At 39.8% G+C, this 14,694-nt stretch overlaps 1 protein-coding gene across 6 annotated transcripts in view; it reads right to left on the bottom strand.

Moving 5' to 3' along the window:
- Positions 1-14,694, bottom strand: part of MRTFB (myocardin related transcription factor B) — a 530,378-nt gene that overhangs the window by 129,365 nt on the left and 386,319 nt on the right. For all 6 annotated transcript variants that reach the window (XM_053694678.1, XM_053694677.1, XM_053694679.1 and 3 more), the window contains one exon: positions 8,150-8,215. In XM_053694678.1, the coding sequence (XP_053550653.1) occupies positions 8,150-8,215 (66 nt within the window). The remainder of the gene's footprint in view (positions 1-8,149; positions 8,216-14,694) is intronic.

Raw genomic sequence — 14,694 nt, 5'->3', positions numbered from 1 at the left:
AGAACCCCCGCTTGGATAAGATCAAGCATTCAATTTCCAAGCAGTCAGTCGCAGAGAAACAAGATTTGGAAGCTGGAACGGATCTTGAATCAGAAGGTCCTGTCTCAGTGGCGTGGCCACGCAGGTGCTATCAAAATCACAGAAGCTCTCTCCTGTTAGATTCTGGCAATCAAACGAGGAAGGAGAGGAAATGGTGGAAACACATAAGCCAGGTTGAACGACCAGGGTACTGCTAGAGCATCTATCAGTACTGCCTGAGGATCCCTTGACCTGGACCCGTATCAAGGAAGTTTGGCATTCTGATGAGACGCCATCAGATCCAATTATGGTGTGCCCCATTGCCGAATCAATTGTGCAAGCACCTCCGGATGGAGTTCCCACTCCCCCGGATGAAAAGTCTGACGACTTAGAAAATCCGCTTCCCAGTTCTCCACTCCAGGGATATAGATTGCTGATAGATGGCAAGAGTGAGTCTCAGCCCATTGAATTATTTTGGTAACCTCTATCATCGCTAGAGAACTCTTTGTTCCCCCTGATGATTGATATATGCTAGAGTCGTGATATTGTCCGACTGGAAACTTATGAATCTGGCCGACGCCAGCTGAGGCCACGCCTGAAGCGTGTTGAATATCTCTCTCAGTTCTAGAATATTTATCGGGAGGAGAGCTTCCTCCTGCGTCCACAATCCTTGGTGCTTTCAGGGAATTCCAGACTGCACCCCAGCCCAAAAGGCTGGTGTCCGTCGTCACTATGACCCACGCTGGCCTGCGGAAACACATTCCCTTGGACAGATGATCCTGTGACAACCACCAAAGAAGAGAGTCTCTCATCTCTTGATCCAGATTTATCTGAGGAGATAAATCTGCATAATCCCCATTCCACTGTTTGAGCATGCAAAGTTACAGTGGTCTGAGATGCAAGCGAGCAAACGGAACTATGTCCATTGCCGCTACCATTAAACGGATTACCTCCATACACTGAGCCACTGACGGCTGAGGAATGGAATGAAGAGCTCGGCAGATGGATAAAATCTTTGATTTCCTGACCTCCGTCAGAAAAATTTTCATGTCCACCGAATCTATCAGAGTTCCCAGGAATGGAACTCTTGTGAGAGGGATAAGTGAACTCTTTTTTACATTCACCTTCCACCCGTGAGATCTTAGAAAAGCCAACACGATGTCTGTGTGAGACTTGGCTAGTTGGTAAGTTGACGTCTGGATTAAGATATCGTCCAGATAAGGCGCCACTGCTATGCCCCGCGGCCTTAGAACCGCCAGAAGGGACCCTAGCACCTTTGTGAAAATTCTGTGAGCTGTGGCCAACCCGAAGGGAAGAGCCACAAACTGGTAATGCTTGTCCAGAAAGGTGAACCTGAGGAACTGGTGATGATCTTTGTGGATAGGAATGTGTAGATACGCATCCTTTAAGTCCACGGTGGTCATATATTGACCCTCCTGGATCAATGGCAAAATAGTCCGAATGGTCTCCATCTTGAAGGATGGGACTCTGAGGAATTTGTTTAGGATCTTGAGATCCAAAATTGGTCTGAAAGTTCCCTCTTTTTTGGGAACCACAAACAGATTGGAGTAGAATCCTTGCCCCTGTTCTGTTTCCGGAACTGGGCAGATCACTCCCATGGAATACAGGTCTTCTACATAGCGTAAGAACGCCTCTCTTTTTGTCTGGTTTACAGACAATTGAGAAAGATGGAATCTCCCCTTTGGGGGAGAATCTTTGAAATCTAGAAGATACCCCTGGGTTACTATTTCTAAAGCCCAGGAGTCCTGAACGTCTCTTGCCCAAGCCTGAGCGAAGAGAGAAGGTCTGCCCCCTACTAGATCCGGTCCCGGATTGGGGGCTACCCCTTCATGCTGTCTTGGTGGCAGCAGCGGGCTTCTTGGCCTGTTCAAACTTGTTCCAAGTCTGGTTAGGTCTCCAGACTGACTTGGATTGAGCAAAAGGAACGAAAATTATTTTGTTTGGTCCTCATCTTATTCATCTTATCCTGAGGAAGGGCATGGCCTTTCCCTCCAGTGATGTCTGAAATGATCTCTTTCAGTTCAGGCCCGAATAGGGTCTTACCCTTGAAAGGGATGGATAAAAGCTTAGCTTTTAATGACACATCAGCAGACCAGGACTTAAGCCATAACGCTCTGCGCGCTAAAATGGCAAAACCTGAATTATTCGCTGCTAATTTAGCTCAATTGAAAAGCAGCATCTGTAATAAAAGAATTAGCTAGCTTGAGAGCCCTAATTCTATCCAGGATATCCTCTAATGGAGTCTCAACCTGAAGATCCTCTTCCAGGGCCTCGAACCAAAAGGACACTGCAGTAGTTACAGGAATAATGCAGGAACAATGCACGCTATAGGTTGGAGAAGAAAACCTTGATGAACAAATATTTTCTTCAGGAGATCCTCTAATTTTTTATCCATAGGATCTCTGAAAGCACAACTGTCCTCAATAGGTATAGTTGTGCGCTTAGCCAGGGTAGAAATAGCTCCCTCCACCTTAGGGACCGTCTGCTACGAGTCCCGCACGGTGTCTGATATGGGAAACATTTTCTTAAAAGTAGGAGGGGGAGCGAACGGAATACCCGGTCTATCCCACTCCTTAGTAACAATTTCCGAAATCCTCTTAGGGACCGGAAAAACATCAGTGTAGGCAGGAACCTCTAGGAATTTGTCAATTTTACACAATTTCTCTGGAACTACAATAGGGTCACAATCATCCAGAGTCGCTAAAACCTCCCTGAGCAATAAGCGGAGGTGTTCTAGTTTAAATTTAAAAGCCGTCATATCTGAATCTGTCTGAGGGAACATATTTTCAGAAATCTGTCCCCCCGCCAGCAAATCCCTCACTTCAGAACATTGTGAGGGTACATCAGATATAGCTAATAAAGCGTCAGAGGGCTAAGCGTTTGTTCTCACACCAGACCTACTGCGCTTCCCCTGCAACCCCGGCAGCTTAGATAAAACCTCAGTGAGGGTAGTATTCATAACTGCGGCCATATCTTGCAGGGTGAAAGAATTAGACGCACTAGAAGTACTTGGCGTCGTTTGTGCGGGCGTTAACGGTTGTGACACTTGGGGAGAATTAGATGGAATAACCAGATTCTCTTCTGACTGAGAATCATCCTGCAACATACTTTTAGTAGCTAAAATATGTTCTTTACAATTTATTGACCTTTCAGTGCATGAGGGACACATTCTAAGTGGAGGTTGCACAATGGCTTCTAAACATATTGAACATTGACTTTCCTCAATGTCAGACATGTTGAACAGGCTAGTAATGACTACAAACAAGCATGAAAACACTTTATTTAGTAAAAAAAATAACAATCTTAAAAAACGGTACTGCGCCTTTAAGAGTAAAAAAGCATACACGTTCTGCAAAACAGTCTAAACATGCACCAAATTTTTCAGAATTTTGTATGTAGACCCACTATAGGTAGTTAAGATTGCACCACAATTTTTTTTAACAATTAACCCCTTAATGTCCAAACCGGATCAAAAATAGGCCCAGATCCGGAAAAAGACCCCTCAGCACCTTGCCAAAGCCCTGCTGTGGCCCTACCTGCCATCAGGGATCGAAAGTGTGAGGTAAAAGCTTTGATTTGGACCAAAACATACACCAGGGCCCTCAGGAGTTAGAGCTTGCTGCACGAAAATAGGCCCCGCCCATCTCACTCGATGTTCCTGAGCCTCAAAGAACCACACCAGAGCGGTTATAACTAGCCATGTGGGTTCCAACACCCAAAAGTTAAGCCATGTGTGCCCTAATAAAGTTGCCCAAAATGTTTATTGCCCACAAAAACGTTAAAGCACTCCCATCCAAAAAAACGTTTGCTCACAAACATTTTACCATCAGTGTCAACCATCTATGTAATTGGCCCCATATGCAAGCTAAGTAATGCCCCTCTTTTAGCTCTAGGATTACTGCTTACCCTTACCCTCCTGGGTATAATGTCAGTCTTTCTGAAATACACAGTCTCTCCAGAAAAAATATGACTGAACATACCTCATTGCTGCATAGCATGAAACCGTTCCTCACACTGAAGTTTCCTGTACTCCTCAGCTTCTGTGGGAACAGCAAATGGACCTTAAGTGTCAGTAAACCTTAAAAATAATGTTATATAATTCTGCACATAGTGCAGAATTATATAACATTATATTAGCCTTATCTGTATAAAACCTAATATTCCCTTTTAATTTTAAAAAAACCCAGATGTTTTACAGACCCGCTCTCTGCTTTCTGCTGAGAAGGTCTGTTTTATTCACACAGCGCATCGGGCCAGCTGTATAGTCACAGCCCGGCCCGACCGCGCCATAACACAAAGTGCAGCTCGCTCCTGCTGTCAGACAGAGCAGGAGCGAGCTGCACTTTGTGTTATGGCGCGGTCGGGCCAGGCTGTAACTATACAGCTGGCCCGATGCGCTGTGTGAATAAAACAGACCTTCTCAGCAGAGAGCAGAGAGCAGGTCTGTAAAACAGCCGGGTTTTTTTAAAATTAAAAGGGAATATTAGGTTTTATACAGATAAGGCTAATATAATGTTATATAATTCTGCACTATGTGCAGAATTATATAAAATTATTTTTGAGGTTTACTGCCCCTTTAGTTACAAATGCTAAGATCATCATCCTCCAGGCAGCAGTCTTCATCCATCTGCTGCCTGAGAGTAAATAGTACAAACCGGTACCATTTAAAAATAACAAACTCTTGATTGAAGAAATAAAAAACTAATATTTTATCACCTCTTTCACTTTACCCTTCCTAGTACTTAGAGTAGGCAAAGAGAATGACTGGGGGGTGGAGCTAAGGGAGGAGCTATATAGACAGCTCTGCTGTGGTGCTCTTTGCCACTTCCTGTAGGAAAGGATAATATCCCACAAGTAAAGGATGAATCCGTGGAATCGTCTTACCTATATAGAAGAAAAGGTGTTTGAAATTGTATGTTCTATCCAAATCATGAAAGTAAATTGTTTTTTTTGTCTCTTAAAAACATAATGCCATTTTTATTGACCAAATAAATATGAAGCAAAATCTATTTAATTGTAATTAAATATACCAGTATCAGTTGTGCACTTCCTACTAATGCTCAGTGATGTATAGACACTTCCTAAAAATGCTCAGTGATGTATAGACACTTCCTACTAATGCTCAGTGATGTATAGGCACTTCCTACTAATGTTCAGTGATGTATAGACACTTCCTACTAATGCTCAGTGATGTATAGACACTTCCTACTAATACTCAGTGATGTATAGGCACTTCCTACTAATGCTCAGTGATGTATAAGCACTTCCTACTAATGCTCAGTGATGTATAGACACTTCCTACTAATGTTCGGTGATGTAAAGGCACTTCCTACTAATGCTCAGTGATGTATAAGCACTTCCTACTAATGCTCAGTGATGTATAAGAACTTCCTACTAATATTCAGTGATATATAGACACTTCCTACTAATGTTCAGTGATGTATAGACACTTCCTACTAATGTTCAGTGATGTATAGGCACTTCCTACTAATTCTCAGTGATGTATAAGCACTTCATACTAATGCTCAGTGATGTATAGGCACTTCCTACTAATGCTCCGTGATGTATAGACACTTCCTACTAATGTTCAGTGATGTATAGGCACTTCCTACTAATGCTCAGTGATGTATAAGCACTTCCTACTAATGCTCAGTGATGTATAAGCACTTCCTACTGATGTTCAGTGATGTATAGGCACTTCCTACTAATGCTCAGTGATGTATAGGCACTTCCTACTAATGCTTAGTGATGTATAAGCACTTCCTACTGATGCTCAGTGATGTATATGCACTTCCTACTAATGTTCAGTGATGTATAGGCACTTCCTACGAATTCTCAGTGATGTATAAGCACTTCATACTAATGCTCAGTGATGTATAGGCACTTCCTACTAATGCTCCGTGATGTATAGACACTTCCTACTAATGCTCAGTGATGTATAGGCACTTCCTACTAATGCTCAGTGATGTATAAGCACTTCCTACTAATGCTCAGTGATGTATAAGCACTTCCTACTGATGTTCAGTGATGTATAGGCACTTCCTACTAATGCTCAGTGATGTATAGGCACTTCCTACTAATACTTAGTGATGTATAAGCACTTCCTACTGATGTTCAGTGATGTATAGGCACTTCCTACTAATATTCAGTGATATATAGACACTTCCTACTAATGTTCAGTGATGTATAGACACTTCCTACTAATGTTCAGTGATGTATAGGCACTTCCTACTAATTCTCAGTGATGTATAAGCACTTCATACTAATGCTCAGTGATGTATAGGCACTTCCTACTAATGCTCCGTGATGTATAGACACTTCCTACTAATGTTCAGTGATGTATAGGCACTTCCTACTAATGCTCAGTGATGTATAAGCACTTCCTACTAATGCTCAGTGATGTATAAGCACTTCCTACTGATGTTCAGTGATGTATAGGCACTTCCTACTAATGCTCAGTGATGTATAGGCACTTCCTACTAATGCTTAGTGATGTATAAGCACTTCCTACTGATGCTCAGTGATGTATATGCACTTCCTACTAATGTTCAGTGATGTATAGGCACTTCCTACGAATTCTCAGTGATGTATAAGCACTTCATACTAATGCTCAGTGATGTATAGGCACTTCCTACTAATGCTCCGTGATGTATAGACACTTCCTACTAATGTTCAGTGATGTATAGGCACTTCCTACTAATGCTCAGTGATGTATAAGCACTTCCTACTAATGCTCAGTGATGTATAAGGACTTCCTACTGATGTTCAGTGATGTATAGGCACTTCCTACTAATGCTCAGTGATGTATAGGCACTTCCTACTAATACTTAGTGATGTATAAGCACTTCCTACTGATGCTCAGTGATGTATATGCACTTCCTACTAATGCTTAGTGATGTATAGACACTTCCTACTAATGCTCAGTGATGTATAGACACTTCCTACTAATGCTCAGTGATGTATAGACACTTCCTACTAATGCTCAGTGATGTATAGACACTTCCTACTAATGCTCAGTGATGTATATGCACTTCCTACTAATGTTCAGTGATGTATATGCACTTCCTACTAATGCTCAGTGATGTATAGACACTTCCTACTAATGCTCAGTGATGTATAGACACTTCCTGCTAATGCTCAGTGATGTATAGACACTTCCTACTAATACTCAGTGATGTATAGGCACTTCCTACTAATGCTCAGTGATGTATAAGCACTTCCTACTAATGCTCAGTGATGTATAGGCACTTCCTACTGATGCTCAGTGATGTATAGGCACTTCCTACTACTGCTCAGTGATGTATAAGCACTTCCTACTAATGTTCAGTGATGTATAGGCAGTTCCTACTAATGCTCAGTGATGTATAGGCACTTCCTACTAATGCTCAGTGATGTATAGACACTTCCTACTAATGCTCAGTGATGTATAGACACTTCCTACTAATGCTCAGTGATGTATAGGCACTTCCTACTAATGCTTAGTGATGTATAGACACTTCCTACTAATGCTCAGTGATGTATAGACACTTCCTACTAATACTCAGTGATGTATAGACACTTCCTACTGATGCTTAGTGATGTATAAGCACTTCCTACGGATGCTCAGTGATGTATAGGCATTTCCTACTGATGTATAGGCGCTTCCTACCAATGCTCAGTGATGTATAAGCATTTCCTACTGATGTATAGGCACTTCCTACTAATGCTCAGTGATGTATAGGCACTTATTACTGATGTATAGGCACTTCCTACTAATGCTCAGCGCCTATCAGCCAATGAGCATTAGCAGTCAGCGCCCATCAGCCAATGAGCATTAGCAGTCTGTGCCTATCAGCCAACGAGCATTAGCAGTCAGCGCCTATCAGCCAACGAGCCTTAGCAGTCAGCGCCTATCAGCCAATGAGCATCAGCGGGTGCACAACTTATACAGCTGTATTTGTTTAAATTTAAATTTAAAGAGCTTTTACTTCACATTTTCATGCAGAAGATATTCAGCATGTTTAGAAGTTTTTCTTTGATAAGGATGACACTGAGTAATGTGTCTCTTAAATTAAAACAAATGCAATGCACTTAATTACAACTAATACAATTGCACATTAAAGTCTCTTACGTGGCATGATGCCCTGGTCGACCAGTTGTTCTCGCGTTCTTCTTTGCTGGAGACGAAGTTGAAGTACTACAAGAAAGAGGAAGATGAAATAAAAATGAGAACAATGAACGTAACAGTAAAATAAGCTTTCACTATCAAAATGACATTTTATACATAGTTAAAGGGGGAGTCCAAAATAAACTGTCATGATTCAGATAGGGCATGTCATTTTTTTAAACAACTTTCCAATTTACTTTTATCATCAAATTTACTTTGTTTTTTTTGTATTCTTAGTTGAAAGCTAAACCTAGGAGGTTCATATGCTAATTTCATAGACCTTGAAGGCTGCCTCTAAGTTGAATGCATTTTGACCACTAGAGGGCGTTAGTTCATGTGTTTCATATAGATAACACTATGCTCACACACATGAAGGTACCTAGGAGTCGGCACTGATTGGCTAAAATGCAAGCCTGCCAAAAGAACTGAAATAAAGGGGCAGTCTGCAGATGCTTAGATACAAGGTAATCACAGGGGTAAAATGCATATTATTATAACTGTGTTGGTTATGCAAAACTAGGGAATGGGTAATAAAGGGATTATCTATCCTTTAAAACAATAAAAAATTCTGGTGTAGACTGTCCCTTTAACCCTGTGATTTGTGTGATCCTTACCACAAAGGGTTTGATTTTTTTAATGTGTGAAAAATAACACTGAATATAACACTAAATAATACAAAGTAAAATATAATTTCAATAAATATGAGGTTTACTTCTTTCCTAAATGAAACAGGTTAATTGAAATACAGATTTTGTTTTGAATTCACTGTCCCTTTAATACTGTTCCTTTAATCAGACAGTAAAAGGGATATGAAAGCCAAAAGTTTTCTTTTGTGATTCAGACAGAGCAAACAATTTAAAAAAAAAAAAGTTACCAATTTACTTCTATTTTCAAATGTGCTTTGTTCGCATGAAATTCTGTGTTGAAGAGATACCTAGGTAGGCATCCGGTGCACTAAATGGCAGGAAATAGTGTTGTCATCTAGTTCTCTTGCAAATGAAGAACATTCTTGAACATAGTGCTCCAGAAATGGGCCGGCTCCTAAGTTTATGTCTCTGCTTTTCAACAAAAGATACCAAGAGTACGAAAACAATGATGAAAAAGGTAAATTAGAAAGTTGTTTAAAATTGATGCTCTATCTAAATCATGGAAGAAAAAGTTTGGGTTTCATATCCTTTTAAGATAAAATGAAATTGTCATGCAATTAAACAAAACAAAACAACTTTCTAATTTCTTTGTTATCAAACTTGCTTTGTTTTCTTGGAATTGTTTGTTGAAGAGTAAACCTAAGTAGGCTCATAGGAGCTCAGTACTGTATGGACGTAGCATTATATTGGCATTTTACTGCGGCAGCATTTGCAACAATAGTTGTAGCAATGTTGCTATAGAAACACAAACAGTTCCCTATTTAGCGTCAATTTATTTTCCGAAAGTACCTAAATTTAATTTATTTTCCAATAAAAATGAGCGAGTGAAGATTAAAGGGATACTTAATATCTTTCATGATTCCGATAAAGCAGCAATTTTAAGAAACTTTCTAATTTACTCCTATTATTAATTTTTCTTCATTATTTTGGTATCTTTATTTGAAAAAGCAGTAATGTAAAGCTTAGGAGTCTGCCCATTTTTGGTTCAGATCCCTGGATAGGGCTTGCTGATTGGTGGCTACATTTAGCCACCAATCAGCAAGCGCTACTCAGGTGCTGAACCAAAGATGTGCCAGCTCCTAAACTTTACATTCTTTTTTTTCAAATAAAGATATCAAGAGAATGTAGAAAAAATTATAATATGAGTAAATTAGAAAGTTTCTTAAAATTGCTGCTCTATCTGAATCATGAAAGAAAAAAATTGGGTTCAGTTTCCCTTTAAAGGGACAGTCAAGTCCAAAAAAACCTTTCATTTTTCAAATAGGGCATGTAATTTTAAACAACTTTCCAATTTACTTTTATCAACAATTTTGCTTTGTTCTCTTGGTATTCTTAGTTGAGAGCAAACCTAGGAAGGTGCATATGATAATTAATAAGCCCTTGAAGGCCGCCTCTATTTTATTTACTTTTCACAGCAGGGGAGAGCAAGCTCATGTAGGCCATATAGATAGCATTGTGATCACGCCCGTGGCTAGTGGCAGACACTGCACTAATTGGCTAAAATGCAAGTCAATAGATAATAACTAAAAGTCATGTGATTAGGGGCGGTCAGAAGATGCTTAGATACAAGTTAGTCACAGAAGTAAAAAGTACATTAATATAACAGTGTTGGTTTTGCAAAACTGGGGAATGGGTAATAAAGGGATTATCTATCTTTTTAAACAACAAAAATTCTGGTGTTGACTGTCCCTTTAAGTATCCCTTTCATTTTCACTCGTACAATATCAGATATTTATTAGAAAACACCAGGATCCATGAGCACTGACCAAATATATAGTTTCAGATATTGCAGAGTGAAAAAAGCAAGAAAGTCTAACAAAAACAAAGACTCTATGATGTATATATTTATCTTGTAACTGTAAACCAGGGATGGCGAAATACTGAGACACAAAATAGCTTACGGGTAAATAATTTAGCATTTATAATCTCTACAAACTTTATGTGCGATAATGATTACAAAAATGTGTTTTTAAACTATCTGAAGACAAAATGATTTCTTGTTTTAATAATGATAATTTGTACAGCTTGTACACACATTTATGATAATTTGTACAGCTTGTACACACATTTATGATAATTTGTACAGCTTGTACACACATTTATGATAATTTGTACAGCTTGTACACACATTTATGTATATACAGTAAACTCTCAGTTAACAAGAACTCGCAAACAACCAGAAAAAAATATTAAAGCTACTGTACATTAACATGAACACTAACTTTGCGCTGCAGCTTCCTTTTTCTATAGCGGTCTCTCAAAGGTGAAAGCAAACCCTTTTATTGCCACCAGACCCTACGTAACTGCTCTTGAAAGTTGTAAGCACAAGGCAGTCTGCGAATTAGACATCACGCTGCCACTGGGTGCCCGGGACTGAACGGAGGCGGCATTAATATTATTAGCTTTTATTTACTGTATTTAAATATTAATAGTAAGTAAATACAGCGTTTATTGTATAGTATGGGTTATAGAACCTAGTTAGGCCTATTTGTAATAGTGACTCTCAAGCAACCAGAAACTACACTTATCCGGAATCTAACAATCCCCATGGGTGCCGGGGGAGTTTACTGTATAGCGATACATTTTAAATATGGCAGCACTGATTTTTATCAATTCCTAAAAATAATAACTGCAGATAACGTAATTACTAAGACAATCACATGAAAGCTAATAATGATATCAAACTCTTTCTGAATGGTGAGATCCCCCTTTCTGGAACTTATTATTTCTGTTATTAATTATTATTATTAGCATTATTATCATTATGCGTAATCCAACAACAGATTTGAAAGAACCATACAGGGGGTTAACTGACTAGCATAGAAGGATTACAGGTCTCCCTAGAGAGCTCAGTCTAACTGGTAGATATAAAGCGAAGGTGATGAGTAGCATTTGCTGAGTGCTGATTGTAGCACAGGGTCTATAGGAGAAGTTTCCAGTTTGGAGAACTGCTCTTGGACAAGCAATAAAATGATGAGTTTGGATGTTAGGCTACTGTAGGTAGATATTAGGAGATATTAAGCTAACAGGGGCAGTCACTTGGTGTGCTTATGCTAACGGGGCAGTCACTTGGTGTGCCTACACTAACAGGGGCAGCCACATGGTGTGCTTATGCTAACAGGGGCAGTCCATTGGTGTGCTTACACTAACAGGGGCAGTCACGTGGTGTGCTTAAGCTAACAGAGGCAGTCACGTGGTGTGCCTACACTAACAGGGGCAGTCACATGGTGTGCTTATGCTAACGGGGCAGTCACATGGTGTGCTTACGCTAACAGGGGCAGTGACGTGGTGTGCCTACACTAACAGGGGCAGTCACATGGTGTGCCTACACTAACAGGGGCAGTCACATGGTGTGCTTATGCTAACAGGGGCAGTCCATTGGTGTGCTTATGCTAACGGGGCAGTCACTTGGTGTGCTTAAGCTAACAGAGGCAGTCACGTGGTGTGCCTACACTAACAGGGGCAGTCACGTGGTGTGCCTACACCAACAGGGGCAGTCACTTGGTGTGCCTACGCTAACAGGGGCAGTCACGTGGTGTGCTTATGCTACCAGGGGCAGTCACGTGGTGCGTCTGCGCTAAAAGGGGCATTCACATGGTGTGCCTACACTAACAGGGGAAGTCACATTGTGTTTTTACTCTAACAGGGGCAGTCACAGAGTGTGCTTATGCTAACAGGAGCAGTCACGCAATGTGTCTACGCTAGCAGGGACAGTCACATGGTGTGCCTACGCTAAAAGGGATAGTCACATGGGTTGCACAGCTGGTCTGTCTCTAGGGACTGACTGCTCACTGGCAGCTAAGGACAACACAGGAACATCCATTACAAACAATACTGCAAATCTGCACTTAATTCTGATTAGTTCTGTAATGAATAAAGCACCTAAAGGGAACACACAGATATTATAATACATTATACATCATTAGAATGTAAATTAAAAGCAGACATATACATGACTGGCATCTAAGCCTAAATTACACACCTGTGCACTGGGATGTGGTGTTACCCTGACTCACTAGCTGATTGTTATATAGCTTATTAGACTTGCATAAAGAGCTAACATACTGATACTATAAGAGTATGTACTGGTGTTACCCTGACTCACTAGCTGATTGTTATATAGCTTATTAGACTTGCATAAAGAGCTAACATACTGATACTATAAGAGTATGTACTGGTGTTACCCTGACTCACTAGCTGATTGTTATATATAGCTTATTAGACTTGCATAAAGAGCTAACATACTGATACTATAAGAGTATGTACTGGTGTTACCCTGACTCACTAGCTGATTGTTATATATAGCTTATTAGACTTGTATAAAGAGCTAACATACTGATACTATAAGAGTATGTACTGGTGTTACCCTGACTCACTAGCTGATTGTTATATATAGCTTATTAGACTTGTATAAAGAGCTAACATACTGATACTATAAGAGTATGTACTGGTGTTACCCTGACTCACTAGCTGATTGTTATATATAGCTTATTAGACTTGCATAACGAGCTAACATACTGATACTATAAGAGTATGTACTGGTGTTACCCTGACTCACTAGCTGATTGTTATATATAGCTTATTAGACTTGTATAAAGAGCTAACATACTGATACTATAAGAGTATGTACTGGTGTTACCCTGACTCACTAGCTGATTGTTATATATAGCTTATTAGACTTGCATAAAGAGCTAACATACTGATACTATAAGAGTATGTACTGGTGTTACCCTGACTCACTAGCTGATTGTTATATATAGCTTATTAGACTTGCATAAAGAGCTAACATACTGATACTATAAGAGTATGTACTGGGGTTACCCTGACTCACTAGCTGATTGTTATATATAGCTTATTACAGTGATTTGCAACCTTTTTTTGCCGTGGCACACTTTTTTACATTAAAAAATCCTGTGGCACACCACCATCCCAAAATTTTACAAAATCACACATTGTAGCCTAATACAGGATATATATATATATATATATATATATATATATACACACACACACACACTGTGCTCATGGTTGTAAATGATGCCTGATGAGCCTGTCACATACCTCCCAATATTTCAAAATTTGAAAGAGGGACATCCCCGCACTGTTGTCAGTCTGTCGTGGCACACCTGAGGATCTCTCACGGCACACTAGTGTGCCACGGCACACTGGTTGAAAAACACTGGCTTATTAGACTTGCATAAAGAGCTAACATACTGATACTATAAGAGTATGTACTGGTGTTACCCTGACTCACTAGCTGATTGTTATATAGCTTATTAGACTTGTATAAAGAGCTAACATACTGATACTATAAGAGTATGTACTGGTGTTACCCTGACTCACTAGCTGATTGTTATATATAGCTTATTAGACTTGTATAAAGAGCTAACATACTGATACTATAAGAGTATGTACTGGTGTTACCCTGACTCACTAGCTGATTGTTATATAGCTTATTAGACTTGTATAAAGAGCTAACATACTGATACTATAAGAGTATGTACTGGTGTTACCCTGACTCACTAGCTGATTGTTATATATAGCTTATTAGACTCGCATAAAGAGCTAACATACTGATACTATAAGAGTATGTACTGGTGTTACCCTGACTCACTAGCTGATTGTTATATATAGCTTATTAGACTCGCATAAAGAGCTAACATACTGATACTATAAGAGTATGTACTGGTGTTACCCTGACTCACTAGCTGATTGTTATATATAGCTTATTAGACTCGCATTAAGAGCTAACATACTGATACTATAAGAGTATGTACTGGTGTTACAGGAGGCATATGACAAACCACAATTAAACAGGAAGAAATAAATGGGTTGAGATCGGTGCCAATAAGGTACCATCTG

Source organism: Bombina bombina, chromosome 11, assembly GCF_027579735.1.
Source record: "Bombina bombina isolate aBomBom1 chromosome 11, aBomBom1.pri, whole genome shotgun sequence".
Taxonomy (NCBI): Eukaryota; Metazoa; Chordata; class Amphibia; order Anura; family Bombinatoridae; genus Bombina; species Bombina bombina.
This window is presented reverse-complemented; position numbering and strand designations above follow the sequence as displayed.